The sequence below is a fragment of the Saccopteryx leptura genome, chromosome 1, assembly GCF_036850995.1.
Source record: "Saccopteryx leptura isolate mSacLep1 chromosome 1, mSacLep1_pri_phased_curated, whole genome shotgun sequence".
Taxonomy (NCBI): Eukaryota; Metazoa; Chordata; class Mammalia; order Chiroptera; family Emballonuridae; genus Saccopteryx; species Saccopteryx leptura.
The window spans coordinates 63,229,626-63,249,324 of NC_089503.1; the positions used below are offsets into that span (position 1 = coordinate 63,229,626).

The window sequence follows — 19,699 nt, forward strand, 5'->3', positions numbered from 1 at the left end:
TGGGGCAGAGGCCAAGGAGCCATCCCCAGTGCCTGGGCCATCTTTGCTCCAATGGAGCCTCGGCTGCGGGAGGGGAAGAGAGAGAGAGGAAGGAGAGGGGGAGGGGTGGAGAAGCAGATGGGTGCTTCTCCTGTGTGCCCTGGCCGGGAATCGAACCCGGGACTTCTGCACGCGAGGCCGATGCTCTACCACTGAGCCAACCGGCCAGCGCCTCCACAGTCTTTCTTTTTCTTCTTCTTCTTTAATAGTGAGAGAGAGAAAGAGATACAGAGAGAGGGAAAGAGACAGATAGGAAGGAACAGAGATGAAAAGCATCAACTCGTAGTTGCATCACTTTATTTGTTCATTGATTGCTTCTCTTATGTGCCTTGACTGGGAGGCTCAGGCTGACCCAATGACCCCTTGCTCAAGCCAACGACCTTGGACTCAAGTCAGTGACCTTGGGCTTCATGCCAGCAACCATGGTATCATTTCAATGATCTCACAATCAATCAAGCTGGTAACCCAATGCTCAAGCTGGTGAGCCTGCACTCAAGCTAGATGAGCCCATGTTCAAGCCAGCAACACTGGGGTTTCGAACCTAGGACCTCAGTGTCCCAGGTCAATGCTCTATCCACTGTACTACCATCAGTCAGGTCCACAGTCCTTCTTAAGTATAGACATAATCCAATGACATTACAAAAAAACCTAGATAAACACTGTCCAATAGAAACATAAAATAAGCCTTGTATGTAATTTTACATTCTCTAGCAGTCACATTTTTAAAAGTAAAAAGAAATATGATATTAATTTTAACAATAGTTGCCTGACCAGGCGGTGGCGCAGTGGATAGAGCGTTGGACTGGGATGCAGAAGGACCCAGGTTCGAGACCCCGAGGCTGCCAGCTTGAGCGCGGGTTCATCTGGCTTGAGCAAAATAAAAAATGCTCACCAGCTTAGACCCAAGGTTGCTGGCTCAAGCAAGGGGTTACTCGGTCTGCTGAAGGCCTGTGGTCAAGGCACATATGAGAAAGCAATCAATGAACAACTAAGGTGTCGCAACAAAAAACTGATGATTGATGCTTCTCATCTCTCTCCGTTCCTGTCTGTCCCTATCTATCCCTCTCTCTGACTCTCTCTGTCCCTGTAAAGAAAAAAATAAAATAAAATAAAAAAATAAATAAAATAAAAATAAAAAATTTTAACAATAGTTTATTTAACCCAGTATATCCAAGAGAATACCATTTCACTATGTCATCAATATTTTTAAAATTACTGATGCAGAAAGGGCATTTAATAAGCTAAAACATCCTTTTATGTTTAAAACACTCAATAAAATCAGAATAAAAGAAAAGTACCACAACATAATAAAGGCCATATATGACAAACTATCAGCTTATATCATACTAAATGGTGAAATAATGAAGGCTTTTCCACTAAAATCAGGAACAAGACAAGGCTGCCCATTTTCTCCACTGTTATTCAACATAGTTCTGGAAGTTTTAGGCAGAGCAATCAGGCAAGGGAAAGAAATAAAAGGCATCCATATGAGGAAAGAAGTAAAGATATCGCTTTTTGCAGATAACACAATCCTATATACAGGAAACTCCAAAGACTCCACCAAAGAACTATTAGAAACAATAAACCAATACAGTAAAGTTGCAGGATACACAATCAGTATACAAAAGTCTATTGCTTTCCCAAATACCAACAACAAAACTTCAGAAAAAGAACTCCAAAGAACAATTCCTTTTACAATTGCAAAAAAACAAAACAAAACCCAAAAAAACACCTAGAAATAAACTTAACAAAGGATGTGAAGAAGCTATATATTGGAAACTACAAAACATTATTGAAAAAAATTGAAAAAGACACAATGAAATGGAAAAAGAATCCATGTTCTTGGGTTGCAAAAATCAACATAGTTAAAATGGCCATATTACCCAAAGCAATATACAAATTTAATGCAATCCCCATCAAAATCCCAATTTCAATTTTTAAAGAAATAGAACAAAAAAATCATCAGGTTTTTATGGAACCATAAAATACCCCAAATAGCCAAAGCAACCCTGAGGAAAAAGAATGAAACTGGAGGTATCACATTACCTGACTTCAAATTATACTAGAGAACCATGATAATAAAAACAGCATGGTACTGGCAGAAAAACAGACATACAGAACCAATGGTATTCCACTGAGAGCCCACAAATAAAGTCACATATACATGGACAAATCATCTTTGACAAAGGAGCCAAAAACACACAATGGAGAAAAGAAAGCTCTTCATAAATGGTGCTGGGAAAATTGGAAAGCCACATGCAAAAGAATGAAACTTGACTGCAGTTTGTTCCCCTTGCACAAAAATTAATTCAAAATGGATCCAAGACCTAAATATAAGATCTGAAACAATAAATTACATAGAAGACAACAGGTACTAAACTCATAGACCTTGGCTGAAGAGAACAATTTATAAACTTGACCCCAAAGACAAGGTAAGTAAAGGCAAAAATAAATGAATGGGACCACATCGAACTAAAAGGCTTCTGCACAGCAAAAGAAATGGACAAAACATCCAGCCAACTAAATGGGAGATATTTGCAAACAACAGCTCTGATAAGGGATTAATATCCAAAATATATAAAGAACTCACAAAGCTCAGCAACAAACAATACAATTACAAAATGGGAAGAGGGCCTGACCTGTGATGGTGCAGGAATAAAGCGTCGACCTGGAATGCTGAGGTCGCCGGTTCAAAGCCCTGGGCTTGCCTGGTCAAGGCACATATGGGAGTTGATGCTTCCTGCTCCTCTCCCTTCTCTTTCTCTCTCTCTCTCTAGCTCTCTCTCTCTCTAAAAATGAATAAATAAAATCTAAAATAAAAGTGAAAAGAGCGAATTAAAAAAAAATCAGTAACATTTAAAAAATAAAATGGGAAGAGGACCTGAACAGACACTTCTCCCAAGAGGACATACAAATGGCCAACAAATATATGAAAAGATGCTCATCTCCACTAGTTATCCGAGAAATGCAAATCAAAACTACGAGATACCACCTCACACCTGTTAGATTGGCTATTGTCAACAAGACAGGTAACAACAAGTGTTGGAGAGGCTGTGGAGAAAAAAGAACACTCATTCACTGCTGGTGGGAATGTAAACTAGTACAGCCATTATGGAAGAAAGTATAGTGATTCCTCAAAAAACTAAGACTAGAACTATCACATGACCCAGCAATTCCTCTACTTTGGATGTACCCCAAAACCCCAAAAACATTAGTACATAAAGACACATGCACCCCCATGTTCATCACAGCATTATTCAGAGTAGCCAAGACATAGAAAGAAGCAATCAAAGTGTCCCTCAACAGAGGATTGGATAAAGAAGATGTGGTACGTATATACAATGAAATTCTATTCAGCCATAAGAAATGATGACATATTGCCATTTATGACAACATGGATGGACACTGAGAACATTATATTGAATGAAATAAGTAAATTAGAAAAAGCTAAGTACTGTATGATTTCACAAACAGGTGGGATATAAAACTGGGACTCATGGACATAGATAAAAGTGAAGCGGTTACTGGGGGAGGGGAACATGGGGGAGGGGGATATAGAGGAGGGGGTTGTGGGGAAGGGTGTAAAAAGAGACAAATACAAGGTGATGGAGTATGATTTGATTTTGGGTGATGGGTATACAACATAATCAACAGTTCAAATGCTACAGAAATGTTTACCTGAAATCTATGTACTTTTCTTTTTTTAATTTTTTTTTAACAGAGACAGAGAGAGTCAGAGGATAGACAGCGAGAGAGGGATAGATAGGGACAGACAGAAACGGAGAGAGATGAGAAGCATCAATCATCAGTTTTTCATTGCAACACCTTTGTTGTTCATTGATTGCTTTCACATACGCGCCTTGAACATGGGCCTCCAGCAGACCAAGTAACCCCTTGCTGGAGCCAGCGACCTTGGGTCCAAGCTGATGAGCTTTGCTCAAACCAGATGAGCCCGCGCTCAAGCTGGCGACCTCGGGGTCTTGAACCTGGGCCCTCCGCATCCCAGTCCGACGCTCTATTCTCTGTGCCACCACCTGGTCAGGTTCTATGTACTCTTCCTATTGATCAATGTCACCCTGTTAAATTTAATTTTCTAAGTAAAATTTAAAAATAAAGAAAAAATACTTAAGAAAATAAAAAAAAAATTACTGATGGTTTACATGCTTTTTTAATATGAAGTCTAAGAAATCCAGTGTGTGTTTTGCACTGACAGCATATCTCAATTTGAACTAACAGCATTCAAGTGCTCAACAGTCACATGTACCTAGTAACTATTATAATAGTTGCAGGTCTGGACTATAGCTATAGAAATCTTTAAATGACCCAAACATAGTATCTTATCAGATGTATTAGAAATTTGCTTCCAATCATTTCCCAACTGCATATTTTTACATAGTTGTAGTCAGAAAACTGAAGTAATTCTGTATGCATTTTTGGTACATAACATCACATTGTATTTTGAGGTGTTGCTATAGAGTTCTTCCTAAAGACCATCAGTGGTTACAGAGTACACTGTGAGTAGATGTGCCACAACTGACTTCGCTCCTCTCCCACTGCCAAACACCTGCTGCCTTAGGTTCTAAGTCTGGGCTCCTTACCTACCCTGCCAATCCACGACGTTGAGAAAACAACATAGTTCTTTTTAGGAGTAAGCTTTTCTCATTTCCTACTGTGGAAAAGCAGATTCTGTTCAAAGGCATTGTTGTATTCCCATGGAGAAGAGCAAGCCACAGAAGATGGAAAAAGACTGACAGTGGCGGCCCTGGCTGGTTGGCTCAGTGGTAGAGCGTCGGCCTAGCGTGCGGAGGACCCGGGTTCGATTCCCGGCCAGGGCACATTGGAGAAGCGCCCATTTGCTTCTCCACCCCTCCGCTGCGCTTTCCTCTCTGTCTCTCTCTTCCCCTCCCGCAGCCAAGGCTCCATTGGAGCAAAGATGGCCCGGGCGCTGGGGATGGCTCCTTGGCCTCTGCCTCAGGCGCTAGAATGGCTCTGGTCGCAATATGGCGACGCCCAGGATGGGCAGAGCATCGCCCCCTGGTGGGCAGAGCGTCGCCCCCTGGTGGGCGTGCCGGGTGGATCCCGGTCGGGCGCATGCGGGAGTCTGTCTGACTGTCTCTCCCCGTTTCCAGCTTCAGAAAAATGAAAAAAAAAAAAAAAAATGAAAAAGACTGACAGTGGCATGGTGCTCATTACGTACCAGACACTAGGCCAAGGCCATTCACACACACTGCTTGTTACCAATCCTCACCCGGGTAGAGTAATTACTAGTCACATTTCACAGAAGCTTGCAAAAGCCAACTAAGTTTGCAAAGGGAAATAGAGGAACTTTAGGGAGTAATAGAAATGTGCTATATCTTGACTGTGGGGGTGCATAGGCAAGTATATACATTTGAAAAAAATCTATCTTGCTGAACAAGGGCTGTTTAAATCCCAACCCACTTCAGAGAACACACCCACCTTTATATGAATATACACACTTGCAAAATCTTAAGATTGTACCATATGATTCCACTCCTATGTGGAATCTATTGAACAAAATGAACTAACAAGCAAAACAGAGACAGACTCATACATAGAAAGCAGGCTGACAGATTTCAGGGTAGGCGGCAGTGTGTGAGGGAGGTGGAATTTGAGGATAAAAGGAACTCATGGACAAGGACCACAGTGAGGTGATTGCTAGGGGGTGGAGGAGGGTATGGGGGATACACGGTGATGGCTGCAGACTTGACTTGGGGGAGTGAACGCACAATACAGTGTACAGATGTGTTACAGAAGTGGGGACTTGAAACCTGTATAGTTATGTTAACTAATGTCACTCCAATAAATTCAATTAAGGAAAAAAGACAAACTGAAAAAGAATTTGCTCACCCCCCCAAAAACCAAAACAAATACCCTAAGCTCATACATCTTATAGTGAGAATATTTTGACTTTGAAGAAATATCATTAATCACTTTGAAAACTAATATTTGGAACTACAGCCAAAATAAAGGCTTATCAAGTAAGAAGGGCTCTCCTAAATCCTAAGCCTACATTCATAGCAGAATTCTGCACTCTGCTGCAGAAACTGAAAGCCACTGACCCAGATGCATGCACGAGAGAGAGACAGAGAGAGACAGAGAGAGACAGGCTGGAAGGAGGAAGAGAGATGAGAACCATCAATTCTTCATTGCAGCATCTTAGTTGTTCATTGACTGCTTTCTCATATGTGCCTTGAGGAGGGGGAGCGGGCTCCAGCAGAACAAGTGACCTCTTGCTCAAGTCAACGACCTTGGGCTTCAAGCCAGCAACCATAGGGTCATGTCTATGATCCCATACTCTAGCTGGCAACCCTGTGCTCAAGCTGATGAGACCATGCTTAAGTCGGATGACCCGTGCTCAAGCTGGCGACCTTGGGGTTTAAAACCTGGGTCCTCAACATCATAGGCTGATGCTCTATCCACTGTGTCACCGGCTAGTCAAGCTAAAACAGTTTCTTGAGTACCAATTTTATGTGTGTGTATATATAAAATCTGAATACTACATATGACATGCCAGCAAGTTGGCCCTTTAAAATGAAATCAACTTCTCACTAACTTTATTTTGACAAAGTGAAATTAGCATTTAAAAAAAATAAAAGTTCATATAAGCCTTGGGAGTCTAAAGAAAACAGTTACAGATCTGATCTGTTTTAATTATATAATTATGAAAGAAGTCTACAAATTTAAAAAACTCAAATTCCTATATGAGTTAACAATTTTTTTTTCCTTGTATTTTTCTGAAGTGAGAAGCCAGGAAGCAGAGAGACAGACTCTCGCCTGTGCCCCACCAGGATCCACCCAGCACGTCCCCACTGGGGATGATGCTCTGCCCATCTTGGGCGTTGCTCCATTGCAAACGGAGCCATTCTAGTGCCTGGGCCAACTTTGCTCCAATGGAGCCTTGGCTGCAGAAGGGGAAGAGAGAGACAGAGAGAAAGGAGAAGGGGAAGGGTAGAGAAGCAGATGAGTGCTTCTCTTGTGTGCTCTGGAGGGGAATAGAACTCAGGACTTCAACACGCCCAGCCGACACTCTACCACTGAGCCAACCAGCCAGGGCCTTTAACAATTCTTTAATTAGAGCCAAATATAATTAAACCACAGAGTACATTATTTCTCCATTGCTAAGTGGCTGCAAAAGATCATGTATTTTTTTAATTATGGCCTCAAACACTGCCAGATCTGTTAAAGTGCATTCTTAGCATCACAATCACTAGCATGATGGGTCCAAACCAACCTTGATGAGAAGAAGTTGACACCGAAGATAGGCAGCAGAGAAGTCAGCTACTCCTGCCAATTCAGACTGAAGTTCTCCAAGTCTTTGCAGATCCCTGTAGTAAACAAAACCCCCAGCCCAACACAGGATAAGGATAATGACAGTAATATGAAAATCATGTCAAAGCATTTTACCACTTTACACCTAGTAAACTGATCACACTTTTTGAAACAGTACTCAGTGCTGGAGTGGTTCTAATGAAAGTGACTCACTCACACTTTGATAGCAGTTTAAGCTGATACAATCCTTCTGGAAAGTAAACCTGCACTATGTTATAAAAGTCACATATATGGTCAAATATTTTGATCAGTAGCTTTATGCAGTAGCTTTATGTTGAGAAGTAATTCTAAGGAAAATCTTCAACAGAAATGAAATGCTTGATGCCTCATAATATTCACAGTGTGGACTATTATAGTAAAACCCAGTAAACTACGTAAGTATTCAATGGTAGGGAAATTTAAAACATGAAAACACATCCAGTTAATGGAATATTCTATAGCCATTAAAATATAAAATAGTAATAAGGAATATGATCTTAACCAGGTAAAAACTGTATATAACCCCCCCCCCAAAAAAAAAACAACTGTATATAGGAGAAAAAGTGACAAAGTGGTTTTCTGGACTGAGGTGTTCAGGGGCTTTTCGGTGTGTTCTCCCAGTTGTGCTTTATTTTCAAAGTGTTCTATACCATGGACAAGTGTTTTTTGTTTTTGGACAAGTGTGTTTTGTATAAATAAAAAATATGCCTGTGAACAAGAAAATAGTGACACACAGATAAAAATAATTGTACTGGGGGCTGAGTTTACTAATTTTTTAAATGATTAATTTTTGAATAGATAATACATGATTATACTTATGATAATATATAGACTTCAAAAGATACTGAAGGATATAATTAAATTGTTGACCTTCCTACACCTGTGCACTGCTAACTAGTACAGCCTTTCCAGAGGAACCACCATTATCAGTTTCTTTTGAATTCTTCTAGAAATATGCTATACAGCTACAAAAAGCATTGTTTTTCTCTTTTTTCTTCTCTTTTGGGGAGGAGTGCATGTGTGTGTGTGTGTGTCTGTGTGTGTGTGTGAAAGAGAGAAAGAGAAACTCCTAACAATCCATCTCAGAAAGAATTCAAATATATAGAGCTGCCTTATTTTTTAATGGCAATATCAAAATTTCATATAAGAACGGTAACTGTTAGAAATGAAGATCTGGGTCATGAGGGAAGTTAACTGTTTCAGAGCTGGCACTATATGGTAGGTTTCATAGTAGTCTGTACAAAACTCTGTATTGGACTAAGCCTGTCCCTAAAATCTCAGGCATCTTTTATTTTTTTTATTTTTTGTATTTTTCTGAAGCTGGAAATGGGGAGACAGTCAGACAGACTCCCGCATGCGCCCGACCGGGATTCACCCGGCATGCCCACCAGGGGCGACACTCTGCCCACCAGGGGGCAATGCTCTGCCCCTCCGGGGCGTCGCTCTGCTGCGACCAGAGCCACTCCAGCGTCTGGCGCAGAGGCCAAGGAACCATCCCCAGCGCTCGGGCCATCTTTGCTCCAATGGAGCCTTAGCTGCGGGAGGGGAAGAGAGAGACAAAGAGAAAGGGGGGGGGGGTGGAGAAGCAAATGGGCGCTTCTCCTATGTGCCCTGTCTGGGAATCGAACCCGGGTCCCCCACACGCCAGGCCGACGCTCTACCGCTGAGCCAACCGGCCAGGGCCTCAGGCATCTTTTAGATAGCTAATGCTGTCTCTTAAGAACTTTATAACAGGGAGAAGATACTCTGGAAAAAAGCAAAAGTAAATTATTTCTAAAGTAACTTATCTATAGCTTATATATCAGCACTTGTGAGTGTTGATGGCTTGAGCTGGTCCAAGAGAGCCTGCTTATGTGTGGGAATCCAGAACAATAACAGGCAAGACCCTGTACTAGCTAATCATACCTGTAAAGTGCTATTTTGGTGATCAGCTGCTCTCTCCCTTCCCCATCTCAAATGTCTTACAAAGACAGCCCTGAATCATTCCACTTCTGAACCATTTCCTCTCCACAAAGATTCCGCCTTCTGTTAAAATTACACCGAACACTGACCAGCTGACTGTACATTAGCTGACTGCCACTATTGTTAAGTTATTCTACCACCCTTGCACAGTACCAATTGTTCTGAATTGCACAGAACAAGATGCAACCAAACAAGCCATGGGAAACAAATATGGAAACTTGCTAGACCTGGGCAAAATCCTCTTGGTCCCAGGGTCTCCTGTCTGGAGCTCTTTAAGCCCACAATCCTCAAGAATCAGTTTTGGTGCTGACCAGCTGGCTCAGTGGTAAAGTGTCAGCCTGGTGTGTGAATAACCCAGGTTCGATTCCTGCAGAAGAAGCAACCATCTGATTCTCCATCCCTCCCCCTCCTTTCCCTCTCCTTGTCTCTCTCTCTGTCTCTCTATCTCTCCTCCTCCCGCAGCCATGGCTCAATTGGAGGGAGCACATCCCTGGGGGCGCTGAGAAATGGCTTGGAGGAGCCTCAGCCTCAGGCACTAAACTTCTCAGGTATGAGCATGGCCCCAGATGGCCAGAGCATTGGTCTCAGATGGGGGTTGCCAGGTGGATCCTGGCTGGGGCGCATGCAGGAGTCTGTCTGTCTTTCTGTCTCCCCTACCCTCACTTGGAAAACAACAACAACCAGTTTAGACATTCATCAGGAGACTGTGGACTCCTTACAACGAGCACCTTCTATATTATGTACTGTACTAGTCGTTTCCTTGCTTGAGCTCGTGTAATCCTTACAGTGTAAACTGCTATTAATATCATTTAACCAAGGGGGAAACTGAAGATCAGAGTTTAAGTGGTTTGCCCCAGGTCGCAGAATTAATAAGTGGCAAAAACAGGCCATGAACTCAGGTCTAAGTCTAAAAGTCCTTTTCCAACTGTATCATACTGCATTTCATTTATTTATTTTCTATTAGAAATATTTTCATATATTTGTGAACTATATCAAATACAAATGAGATTAAAACTGAATGAAAATCAAATTAATATTAAGCCGCATTTCTAAAAATGCAATGTGGTAGAGCAAAAGAGCCCCTCCCAAGAACAGACACTTTAGCAATCCTTAGTCCACATGATAGCAAGTAGCATTTTAAAAATATTAAAGAAGTTTACATATATTGCAATTAAAAAAAGTTTATAAAACAAGCAGAATTAATTCATTTTAAAATAATCGCTTAAAGACAGTCAAGAAGAGCCCTGGCCAGGTAGCTCGGTTGGTTAGAGCATTGTCCTTAATATGTCAAGGCTGTGGGTTTGATCCCTGGTCAGGGCACATGAAGAATCAACCAATGAATGTATAAATAAATAGAACAACAAATTAATGTTTCTTTTTCTCCTCACCATCTCTAAAAGATAAAATAAAATAATTTTTTTATTATTATAAACCCTAGATCAGTATAAACTCTGGATGTGTAAATCAAATGTTTATGACTAAACACTTCTTTCAATCTCTTATAATTTCTAATCAAATTTACAATATCTCGGCCCTGGCTGGTTGGCTCAGTGGTAGAGCATCAGCCTGATATATAGATATCCCGGGTTTGATTCCAGGTCAGGGCTCACAGAAGAAGCACCCATCTGCTTCTCCACCTCTCTCCCTCTCGCTTCTCTCTCTCTGTCTCTACCCCTCCTGCAGCCATGGCTCTATTGGAGCAAGTTGGTTCTGGGCGCTGAGGATGGCTAAGTTGGAGCAACAAAGCAATAGCCCCAGATGGGCAGAGCATCGCCACCTAGTGGGCTTGCCAGATGGATCTGTTGGGGCGCATGCAGGAATCTGACTCTGCCTCCCCTCCTCTCACTGAATTAAAAAAAGAAAAAAATTTACAATATCTCTTAGTAGTTTGGCAGGAATGTTAAAAAACGCAAAATCAGTACAAAATCCTAATGACTTTTCAAAAGCTATCTTCATCCTTGCACTCATATGATTACAAATTGCAAACATTTTACTATATTTCCACTTCTAGTTACTGGACTAGTTTCCAAGCTACAAAACAGACACTACTACTTGGAGACATGAAACAATGCATAGCAAAAAGAGGATTTTTATTTTTTTATTTATTTATTTTTTTTTTTAAAGGAACGTTTACTTTTTTTTTTTTTAATTTTATTTATTCATTTTTAGAGAGGAGAGAGACAGAGAGGGAGAGAGAGAAGAGAGAGAGAAGGGGGGAGGAGCTGGAAGCATCAACTCCCATATGTGCCTTGACCAGGCAAGCCCAGGGTTTCGAACTGGCGACCTCAGCATTTCCAGGTCGACACTTTATCCACTGCGCCACCACAGGTCAAAGAGGATTTTTAAAAACCAAGAAATTTCATGTCCTTTAGGGTGTTTTTTAAAATTCCCCTAAAAAGTGTATTTTTCTTTAAAAAACATAATTTAAAATAATTTGGTACACATACTCTCCTCCCTTCTTCACTTGCCTAATTTCTATTCATTCTTGAGGTCATTAATTAGACCACCCAAGGAAGGATTAGGTACCCACTTCCATTCTCCTAGAAGTGTAAGTTCTGAACCTATTATACCAGGCATGGCCAACATACAGCCCGCCCTGCATAATGACTTTATGCAGCCTATGATTAAATTTTTAACATTGTCTGCTACTTTAAAATCTCAGCTACTCAGGCCCTGGCCAGTTGGCTCAGCGGTAGAGCGTCGGCCTGGCGTACGGGGGACCCGGGTTCGATTCCCGGCCAGGGCACACAGGAGAAGCGCCCATTTGCTTCTCCCCCCCTCCCCCCCTCCTTCCTCTCTGTCTCTCTCTTCCCCTTCCGCAGCCAAGGCTCCATTGGAGCAAAGATGGCCCGGGCGCTGGGGATGGCTCCTTGGCCTCTGCCTCAGGCGCTAGAGTGGCTCTGGTCGCAATATGGCGACGCCCAGGATGGGCAGAGCATCGCCCCCTGGTGGGCGTGCCGGGTGGATCCCGGTCGGGCGCATGCGGGAGTCTGTCTGACTGTCTCTCCCCGTTTCCAGCTTCAGAAAAATACAAAAAAAAAATCTCAGCTACTCAGAAGTGGAAGCGTCTTTGATTATTGGAAATGAGATATTTAAGAAGATAGTGATACGCGGAAAAGAATTCTACGTGTGACTGATCTAGGGTTAACTTCCAATAAGTAGTCAAATGAATTCACGATACTTATTTTTTTTTTAAAATTCCATTATAAAGATTTACAACTTTTGTACTCGTCTGTACTCCATATGAACTGTTTGACGTTTAGCGGCGATGTGAAACCCACATTCTTTTAGGCGAAGTTTGCCAGTGTGCACCCAAGGTCAAACAATTTGCTATTTTTGTGGTCAAGTGTGCTGAATCAAGTGGCATTGTAGCATAGACAATGGCTGCAGTTGATAACTGAAAATGTGTCCAGGCTGCTTGTAAAACGAAATAATTGTTTTATCTGCGATATAACCCCTTCAAGCTCATTCTATTAATTAAATATTGTTTGGATCGATTGCGATAGTTTGGATATTTATACGATATGTAATTATATTTTTATTAAAATAATATTGTATATTAACAATTTTTTTCACTCACATTTATTCATAAACAAATTACATAATAAATTTTGTTTACTTAAACAAATCATTTTTGTATTTAACATTTTTATATTTTAATATTTCGTCCATGGCCCTGGCCGGTTGGCTCAGTGGTAGAGCGTTGGCCTGGCTGCAGAAGTCCTTGGTTCGATTTCCGGCCAGGGCACACAGGAGAAGCGCCCATTTGCTTCTCCACCCCTCCCCCTCTCCTTCCTCTCTGTCTCTCTCTTCCCCTCCCGCAGCCAAGGCTCCATTGGAGCAAAGATGGCCCGGGCGCTGGGGATGGCTCCTTGGCCTCTGCCCCAGGCGCTAGAGTGGCTCTGGTCACGACGCCCCAGAGGGGCAGAGCATCGCCCCCTGGTGGGCAGAGCGTTGCCCCTGGTGGGCATGCCGGGTGGATCCCAGTTGGGCGCATGCGGGAGTCTGTCTGACTGTCTCTCCCCGTTTCCAGCTTCAGAAAAATACAAAAAAAAAAAAAAATTTTTTTTCGTCCAGCCCGTGAAAAAAGTTTTCTTTCTAATCTGGCCTGGGGGCAAAAACTGTTGGCCACGCCTGGACTACACTGCTGCATGGAAAGGACAGTACTACGTTCTTGTTTACCAAGCTAATTCCCCAACCAGCTGTAAACTCCTTGCAGCGGAGACTACGCCTTATTCACTGTCCTGTTCCTTCTGCCTACCACAATACAATGGATACTCAAATATCATAACAAATGAATAAACCTAGCTTCGTCACCCCTTGTAAATATGAGGAAATTCTCACGGGACTATTTTTAAATTAAATGACAATGCACATGAAGCATATAAAAGAGTGGGCACACAGTGGGCATTTAACAGACAGTGACTTTTGTTATGATCAAGCCGTCAAACATTAAAATTGTACATCTGGAGGTGAGGTATGGCCAGAAAAAAAAAAATCTACAAAAATCTTAAAAGACTTCACTCCTGGTTAAGCTATCATAACTAGAGTTTTCAGCAAATATTTACTGAGCACCTACAAGGCACCCAAGGTACAGTGGTGAAGACAAAGTACAATGTCAAGTTCTAGTAGCACAAGCAAACAATCATTGCCCTGGGCCCTCACGGAACCACAGGAGACTTTCTGTGGGTGAGATGTTGGTTGAGTAGAAGACTGCATGGATTATAACAAAGCGCAATGTATACAATGATGAAGTTTGTTTTAAACTAGTATGAACAAGTGAATGACCAGAGTCCTAATAAGAGAAACTTCTGTATGAAACCCTAACATTTTACCTTTCAACAAGTACAGAAAATATAGGGATGGGCAAAGGTTTATAGTTGTTTGTGTGGGAAATAATAAGAATAAATAATATTATAAGAATAAACTCTGTGTTTTGTATACTCACAATTGTAAACCTTCTTTGGCCACCCTTCTAAGTCCCACTATTGCATGCCACAGACTGATCAAGAGATTTCCACAGGTACAAAGAGATAATGGGTTTCTAATACTGATGTTGACACTGAGTTTCTGGAAGATCCAGGGCGTGCTAACACTTCCCTAAATGATGTACATGACTAAGACCATTTACTGTTGGCTTCTTTGTTTTTACATATAAGGTAAATTACACCCCTCAGTGCTTAGACATGCTTGTCATATACAGGAGTGGGCAAAAGTAGGTTTATAGTTGTGAGTACATAAAGCAGCTTCTTCTATAATTATTTATTAGTTACTGTATTATTTATTTGTATTATAACTGTAAACCTACTTTTGCCCATGCCTTAATTTCTAAACACCTCTAACTGAAATAATGTCTATAAAACATCATAGGTCATCAATAACTATGGCATCTGGCCATCCTCCTCAGAATACACTCAAGTCAGAAATGTAGTTCCCAGGAGTGACCACAGCACTAGAACAGTGGTCTGACCAGCCAGAAGCCTAGCAGGACCTCATAAACCCAGATCATGAGGACCACACAAATCGAAGGCTGTTTCCTGAGCATGTACTTATTGCCAACTGATGACCTAACTGGCTCACTTTTCCGCATTTTGTACTGGTTTTAGAGCTAATAGGATAAAAACAAACAAACAAACAAAAAACTTTCAAGAACAAAAGCTAAATGCTTATTTAGGTGGGGTTGAGTCAAGAAGTAGAGTTTATTTTCCTGGGCTAATGGCCAATAATTTCAAATAGTGGCCTCTAAATCTAATAGTCTGTTGAGGGAGAAGAGCAAAACACTATAACCAAGGCATTACTTCAAAGTCACAAACTCTTTCTGTAAAGGGTCAGACAGTAAATATTTTGGGCTTTTCAGGTCAGGCAGACTCTATGACAACTACTCAACTCTCTGCCATTACAGCATGAGAGCAGCTGTAGTTAGTACCTAAAAGTGTGGTTGTATTTCAATCAAATCTTATAAATATTGCCTTTATACATAAAGGTAAATAGGTTTCAATTCTTTTCATATCATTCAGGACATTCTAATACAATCTGGCAGAGACTGCTAGTTGTTCCAGTACCTTTTCTTTCCTCCAGAGTAATTCACCAAATATTAACTAAGCACTGGTCACCCAGAAAAAAGACTCCATTTCCTGGCTCCCTGCAGCTAGATATGGCCAGGCATCTCAAATTCTTGTCAATGGGATGCACATAAAATAAAAAAATGCAACTCTGGATGTCTTCAAAAAGGGGTGGGCTGAAAATGATGCTGTTCTGCTCTTTCCTTTCTTCCTGCAGGGACACAGAGGAGATGGTTTGGATCTTTAGGTCTAGGCCCCTGATGACTGTATCTCAATTCTTTCCTGCCTATAATAATTAACCTTTTCTCTTGTTTAAACCACTGTTATTTTGCATTTTCTATCACTCATTTTAACTAATATACAAAGGAAGAAAAGTTAAAAATAGCTTCTTTGTAATTCTTTCTAGTTCTGTACTAGTCATCAATCTGGTAATAAACAGAAAGAGTTTTTCTTTGTATATAATATGCTCAAACCACAATCTATCCAAACATAAACAGATCATAAAACCATGTATGAGTGTAGGCTACAGAGCCAGAAAAACAAGCCCGTAACCAAACTGGGAACCAAAACGGTCAAGCTGAGCATAAAACCGTTAACTGTCAAAGGAAAGGGATGATCACCTCACCTGATGGTGAACTCCAGCAGTTCCTGGGTTCCCTGAGGGTCCAGGTGCTGAAGACTGTATACCCTTTCAAGGCTCTGCTGCAGGAACTGATGGGAAGGATCCTCATGAGGCATGATATTGGGGGAAACAGCTGATGACACTAATTTTCTACCTGGTAACTAAGCAAACATAGCGGGGTTATAGTGTCATCAAATTCTGTGGCACAACTTTTCGCAACACAGAGAAACCAGAAAGAAAAATGTGAGCCAAACAAAGTAAAGGGGATAAAAGGTAGGTGATTCTGTAAAGAACCTTTCTCTCCTTCCCCAGCTTCAGTGGGAGAAAGGGAAAGAGAGAGAAAATGAACATGGTCCACCCAACATAGTCACAAGCTACAAGGAGAAAAGGAAGAGTATACTATTATTTTCTATTGCCAAATGAAATAAATGGTCTAACCACAAAAATGGAACTAAACATTAACCTGTTATCACATTTATTTTTAAACTTGACCTTTTACTTCATAGAATGATTCTTTATTCCCAAATTAGTTTACATAGCATATTATATAAAATGTTTTACATGATGATAGCTATAATTCATTTTTATTTAAATATGTTTTTATTATTATTACCTTTTAAGTGAGTGAGAGACAGGAATAGACAGGAAGGGAGATGAGAAGCATCAACTTATTATGGCATTTTATGTTGTTGTTCATTGATTACTTTTTCCTATGTGCCTTGACCCGGGGGCTCCAGCCAAGCCAGCAGAGCAAGTGACCCCTTGCTCAAGCCAGTGACCTTGTGCTTCAAGTCAGAGAACTCTGGGCTCAAATAGGCGACCTCGGGGTTTTAAACCTGGGTCCTCAGCATCCCAGGCCGATACTCTAACCACTGCACCACCTCTTGGTCAGGCAAGAGAATTTCACTTTTATTTATTTATTTATTTATTTATTTATTTATTTATTTAGTATTTTTCTGAAGTTGGAAACGGGTAGGCAGTCAGACAGACTCCCGCATGCGCCCAACTGGGATCCACCCGGCACGCCCACCAGGGGGCGATGCTCTGCCCATCTGGGGTGTTGCTCTGTTGCAACCAGAGCCATTCTAGCGCCTGAGGCAGAGGCCACAGAGCCATCCTCAGCGCCCGGGCCAACTTTGCTCCAATGGAACCTTGGCTGCAGGAGGGGAAGAGAGGGACAGAGAGAAAGGAGAGGTGGGAGGGGTGGAGAAGCAGATGGGCGCATCTCCTGTGTGCCCTGGCCGGGAATCGAACCTGGGACTCCTCACGCCAGGCCAACGCTATACCACTGAGCCAACCGGCCAGAGCAAGAGAATTTCACTTTTAATGCTGTATTTTCTATACAGTTTAAATTTTCTAACGTACATATATAACTCTAGATTTTTAGAGCAGTGGTTTTCAACCTTTTTATAATTGGGGACTGGTGAAAACAGGAGAATTATTTTGGGAACTGCTAAGGCATAAATCAACCTGAGCATAAGTGAACTAAACTTATTGATCATTGGGTCTATAATTAAGATCATTGGGTCTTAAGATCATTGGGTCTATAATTTTCATACAACATCAGGATGGTTAAATTTCTGGCAGACTGGTACTAGTCTGTGGACCAGCAGTTGAAAACCACTGATTTAGAGTGGCCTGACCTGTGGTGGTGCAGAGGATAAAGCGTCGACCTGGAAATGCTGAGGTCGCCGGTTCAAAACCCTGGGCTTGCCTGGTCAAGGCACATAAAGGAGTTGATGCTTCCAGCTCCTCCCCCCCTTCTCTCTCTCTGTCTCTCCTCTCTCTCTGTTTCTCCCTCTCCTCTCTAAAATGAATAAATAAAAAAAGAAAAAAAAGAAATTAGAACTAGAGTAACCTAAGCCGGGATGAATTAATACAAAAAAAGGGGTTTAAAAAGGTGCCTGCACACAGTTAGCCTTTCTGGGAAAAACGGCTATTAGGCTTGCTCGCTGGTTTACCAGCAACAAGCACTCTGTGCAATTAGTGCAGGAGCACAGGACAGCACTGCGGTAAGGATATAAGTGCTTGCCATCAGGGAGATGAGAGCAGATGGGTTCCCGCCACCACCAGGTGCAGCTTGTTTCCTGACCCCTTGCCCTCCACTGTGAAAAGCAGGTTTTCCTTTGTTTTTTTTCCTTTCTTCTTTTGCTTTGCCTGTCTTTGCGAGCCTCCAATAAATTGGTATGGCTCAGTTTTCTGGTCCCACAGTTCCTTTACTGTCAGCTTGAATTCAATGTGAATCTGCATGGTCATGGTACCTGGCCTTACAGAATTCAATAAATGTTTACTTTTATTATCATTACAGTTCATTAAAATTTCTTTTTTTTTTTTTTTTAAAGATTTTTTTTATTTATTCATTTTATTTTATTTTTTTTTAGAGAGGAGAGAAGAGGAGAGAGGGAGAGAGAGAGAAAGGGGGGAGGAGCAGGAAGCATCAACTCCCATATGTGCCTTGACCAGGCAAGCCCAGGGCTTCGAACCGGCGACCTCAGCGTTCCAGGTCGACGCTTTATCCACTGCGCCACCACAGGTCAGGCCTAAAATTTCTTTTCTTTCTATATCTCTAGGTTTTAAAAATAACAAAGGGGGCCCTGGCCGGTTGGCTCAGCGGTAGAGCGTCGGCCTGGCGTGCGGGGGACCCGGGTTTGATTCCCGGCCAGGGCACATAGGAGAAGCGCCCATTTGCTTCTCCACCCCTCCCTCCTTCCTCTCTGTCTCTCTCTTCCCCTCCCGCAGCCAAGGCTCCATTGGAGCAAAGATGGCCCGGGCGCTGGGGATGGCTCCTTGGCCTCTGCCCCAGGCGCTAGAGTGGCTCTGGTCACAGCAGAGCGACGCCCCAGAGGGGCAGAGCATCGCCCCCTGGTAGGCAGAGCGTCGCCCCTGGTGGGCGTGCTGGGTGGATCCCGGTCGGGTGCATGCGGGAGTCTGACTGTCTCTCCCCGTTTCCAGCTTCAGAAAAATACAAAAAAAAAAAAAATAATAATAATAAAGGGGCATGAACTGTGGTGGTACAGTGGATAAATTGTTGACCTAGAACACTGAGGTCACCAATTCAAAACCCTGGGCTTGCCCAGTCAAGGTACATATGAGAATTGATGCTTCTTGTTCACGCCCCCTTTTCTCTCTCTCTCCTTTCTAAAAATGAAATAAAGTCTTAAAAAAACCCAAAAAACAATCATTTTATTATTAAAAAATAAACTCGTTGAGAATGATGGCTTTATGTAATTGTTAAAATATATCAGAATCTAGCCTGACCAGTGGTGATGCAGTGGATACAGCGTCGACCTAGAATGCTGAGGTCTTAGGTTCCAAACCCAGAGGTCACCGGCTTGAGCACAAGCTCACCAGTTTGAGCACAAGGGTGCTGGCTTGAACGTGGGATCATCCACATGACTTCATGGTTGCTGGCTTGAGCAAAGGGTCACTGGCTGAGCTTGAGCACCCCTCAACCCTGTCAAGCCACGTATTAGAAGCAATCAATGAACAACTAAAGTGAAGCAACCACAAGTTGATGCTTCCTGTCTCTCTCCTCCCTGTCTCTCCCTTCCTGTTTCTCTCTCTCTCAAAAAAAAAATAGAAATAAATATATGTCACAATCTAATCTTTGGTCTAAAATAAGTTGTTTTGTTCTGGCCTGACCAGGCAGTGGTGCAATAGACAGAGCATTAACCTTGGATGCTAA

At 42.0% G+C, this 19,699-nt stretch overlaps 1 protein-coding gene and 2 non-coding genes across 4 annotated transcripts in view; 1 reads left to right on the top strand and 2 right to left on the bottom strand.

The window, feature by feature from the left end:
• Positions 1-19,699, bottom strand: part of INTS4 (integrator complex subunit 4) — a 148,573-nt gene that overhangs the window by 26,681 nt on the left and 102,193 nt on the right. For both annotated transcript variants that reach the window (XM_066369295.1, XM_066369288.1), the window contains exons 16-17: positions 16,018-16,175; positions 7,292-7,385 (exon numbers count right to left, since the gene is read on the bottom strand). In XM_066369295.1, the coding sequence (XP_066225392.1) occupies positions 7,292-7,385; positions 16,018-16,175 (252 nt within the window). The remainder of the gene's footprint in view (positions 1-7,291; positions 7,386-16,017; positions 16,176-19,699) is intronic.
• Positions 136-211, bottom strand: TRNAA-CGC (transfer RNA alanine (anticodon CGC)). Its single transcript has one exon. It is a non-coding gene; the product is annotated as a tRNA-Ala (tRNA).
• TRNAA-AGC (transfer RNA alanine (anticodon AGC)) lies at positions 4,799-4,874 on the top strand. Its single transcript has one exon. It is a non-coding gene; the product is annotated as a tRNA-Ala (tRNA).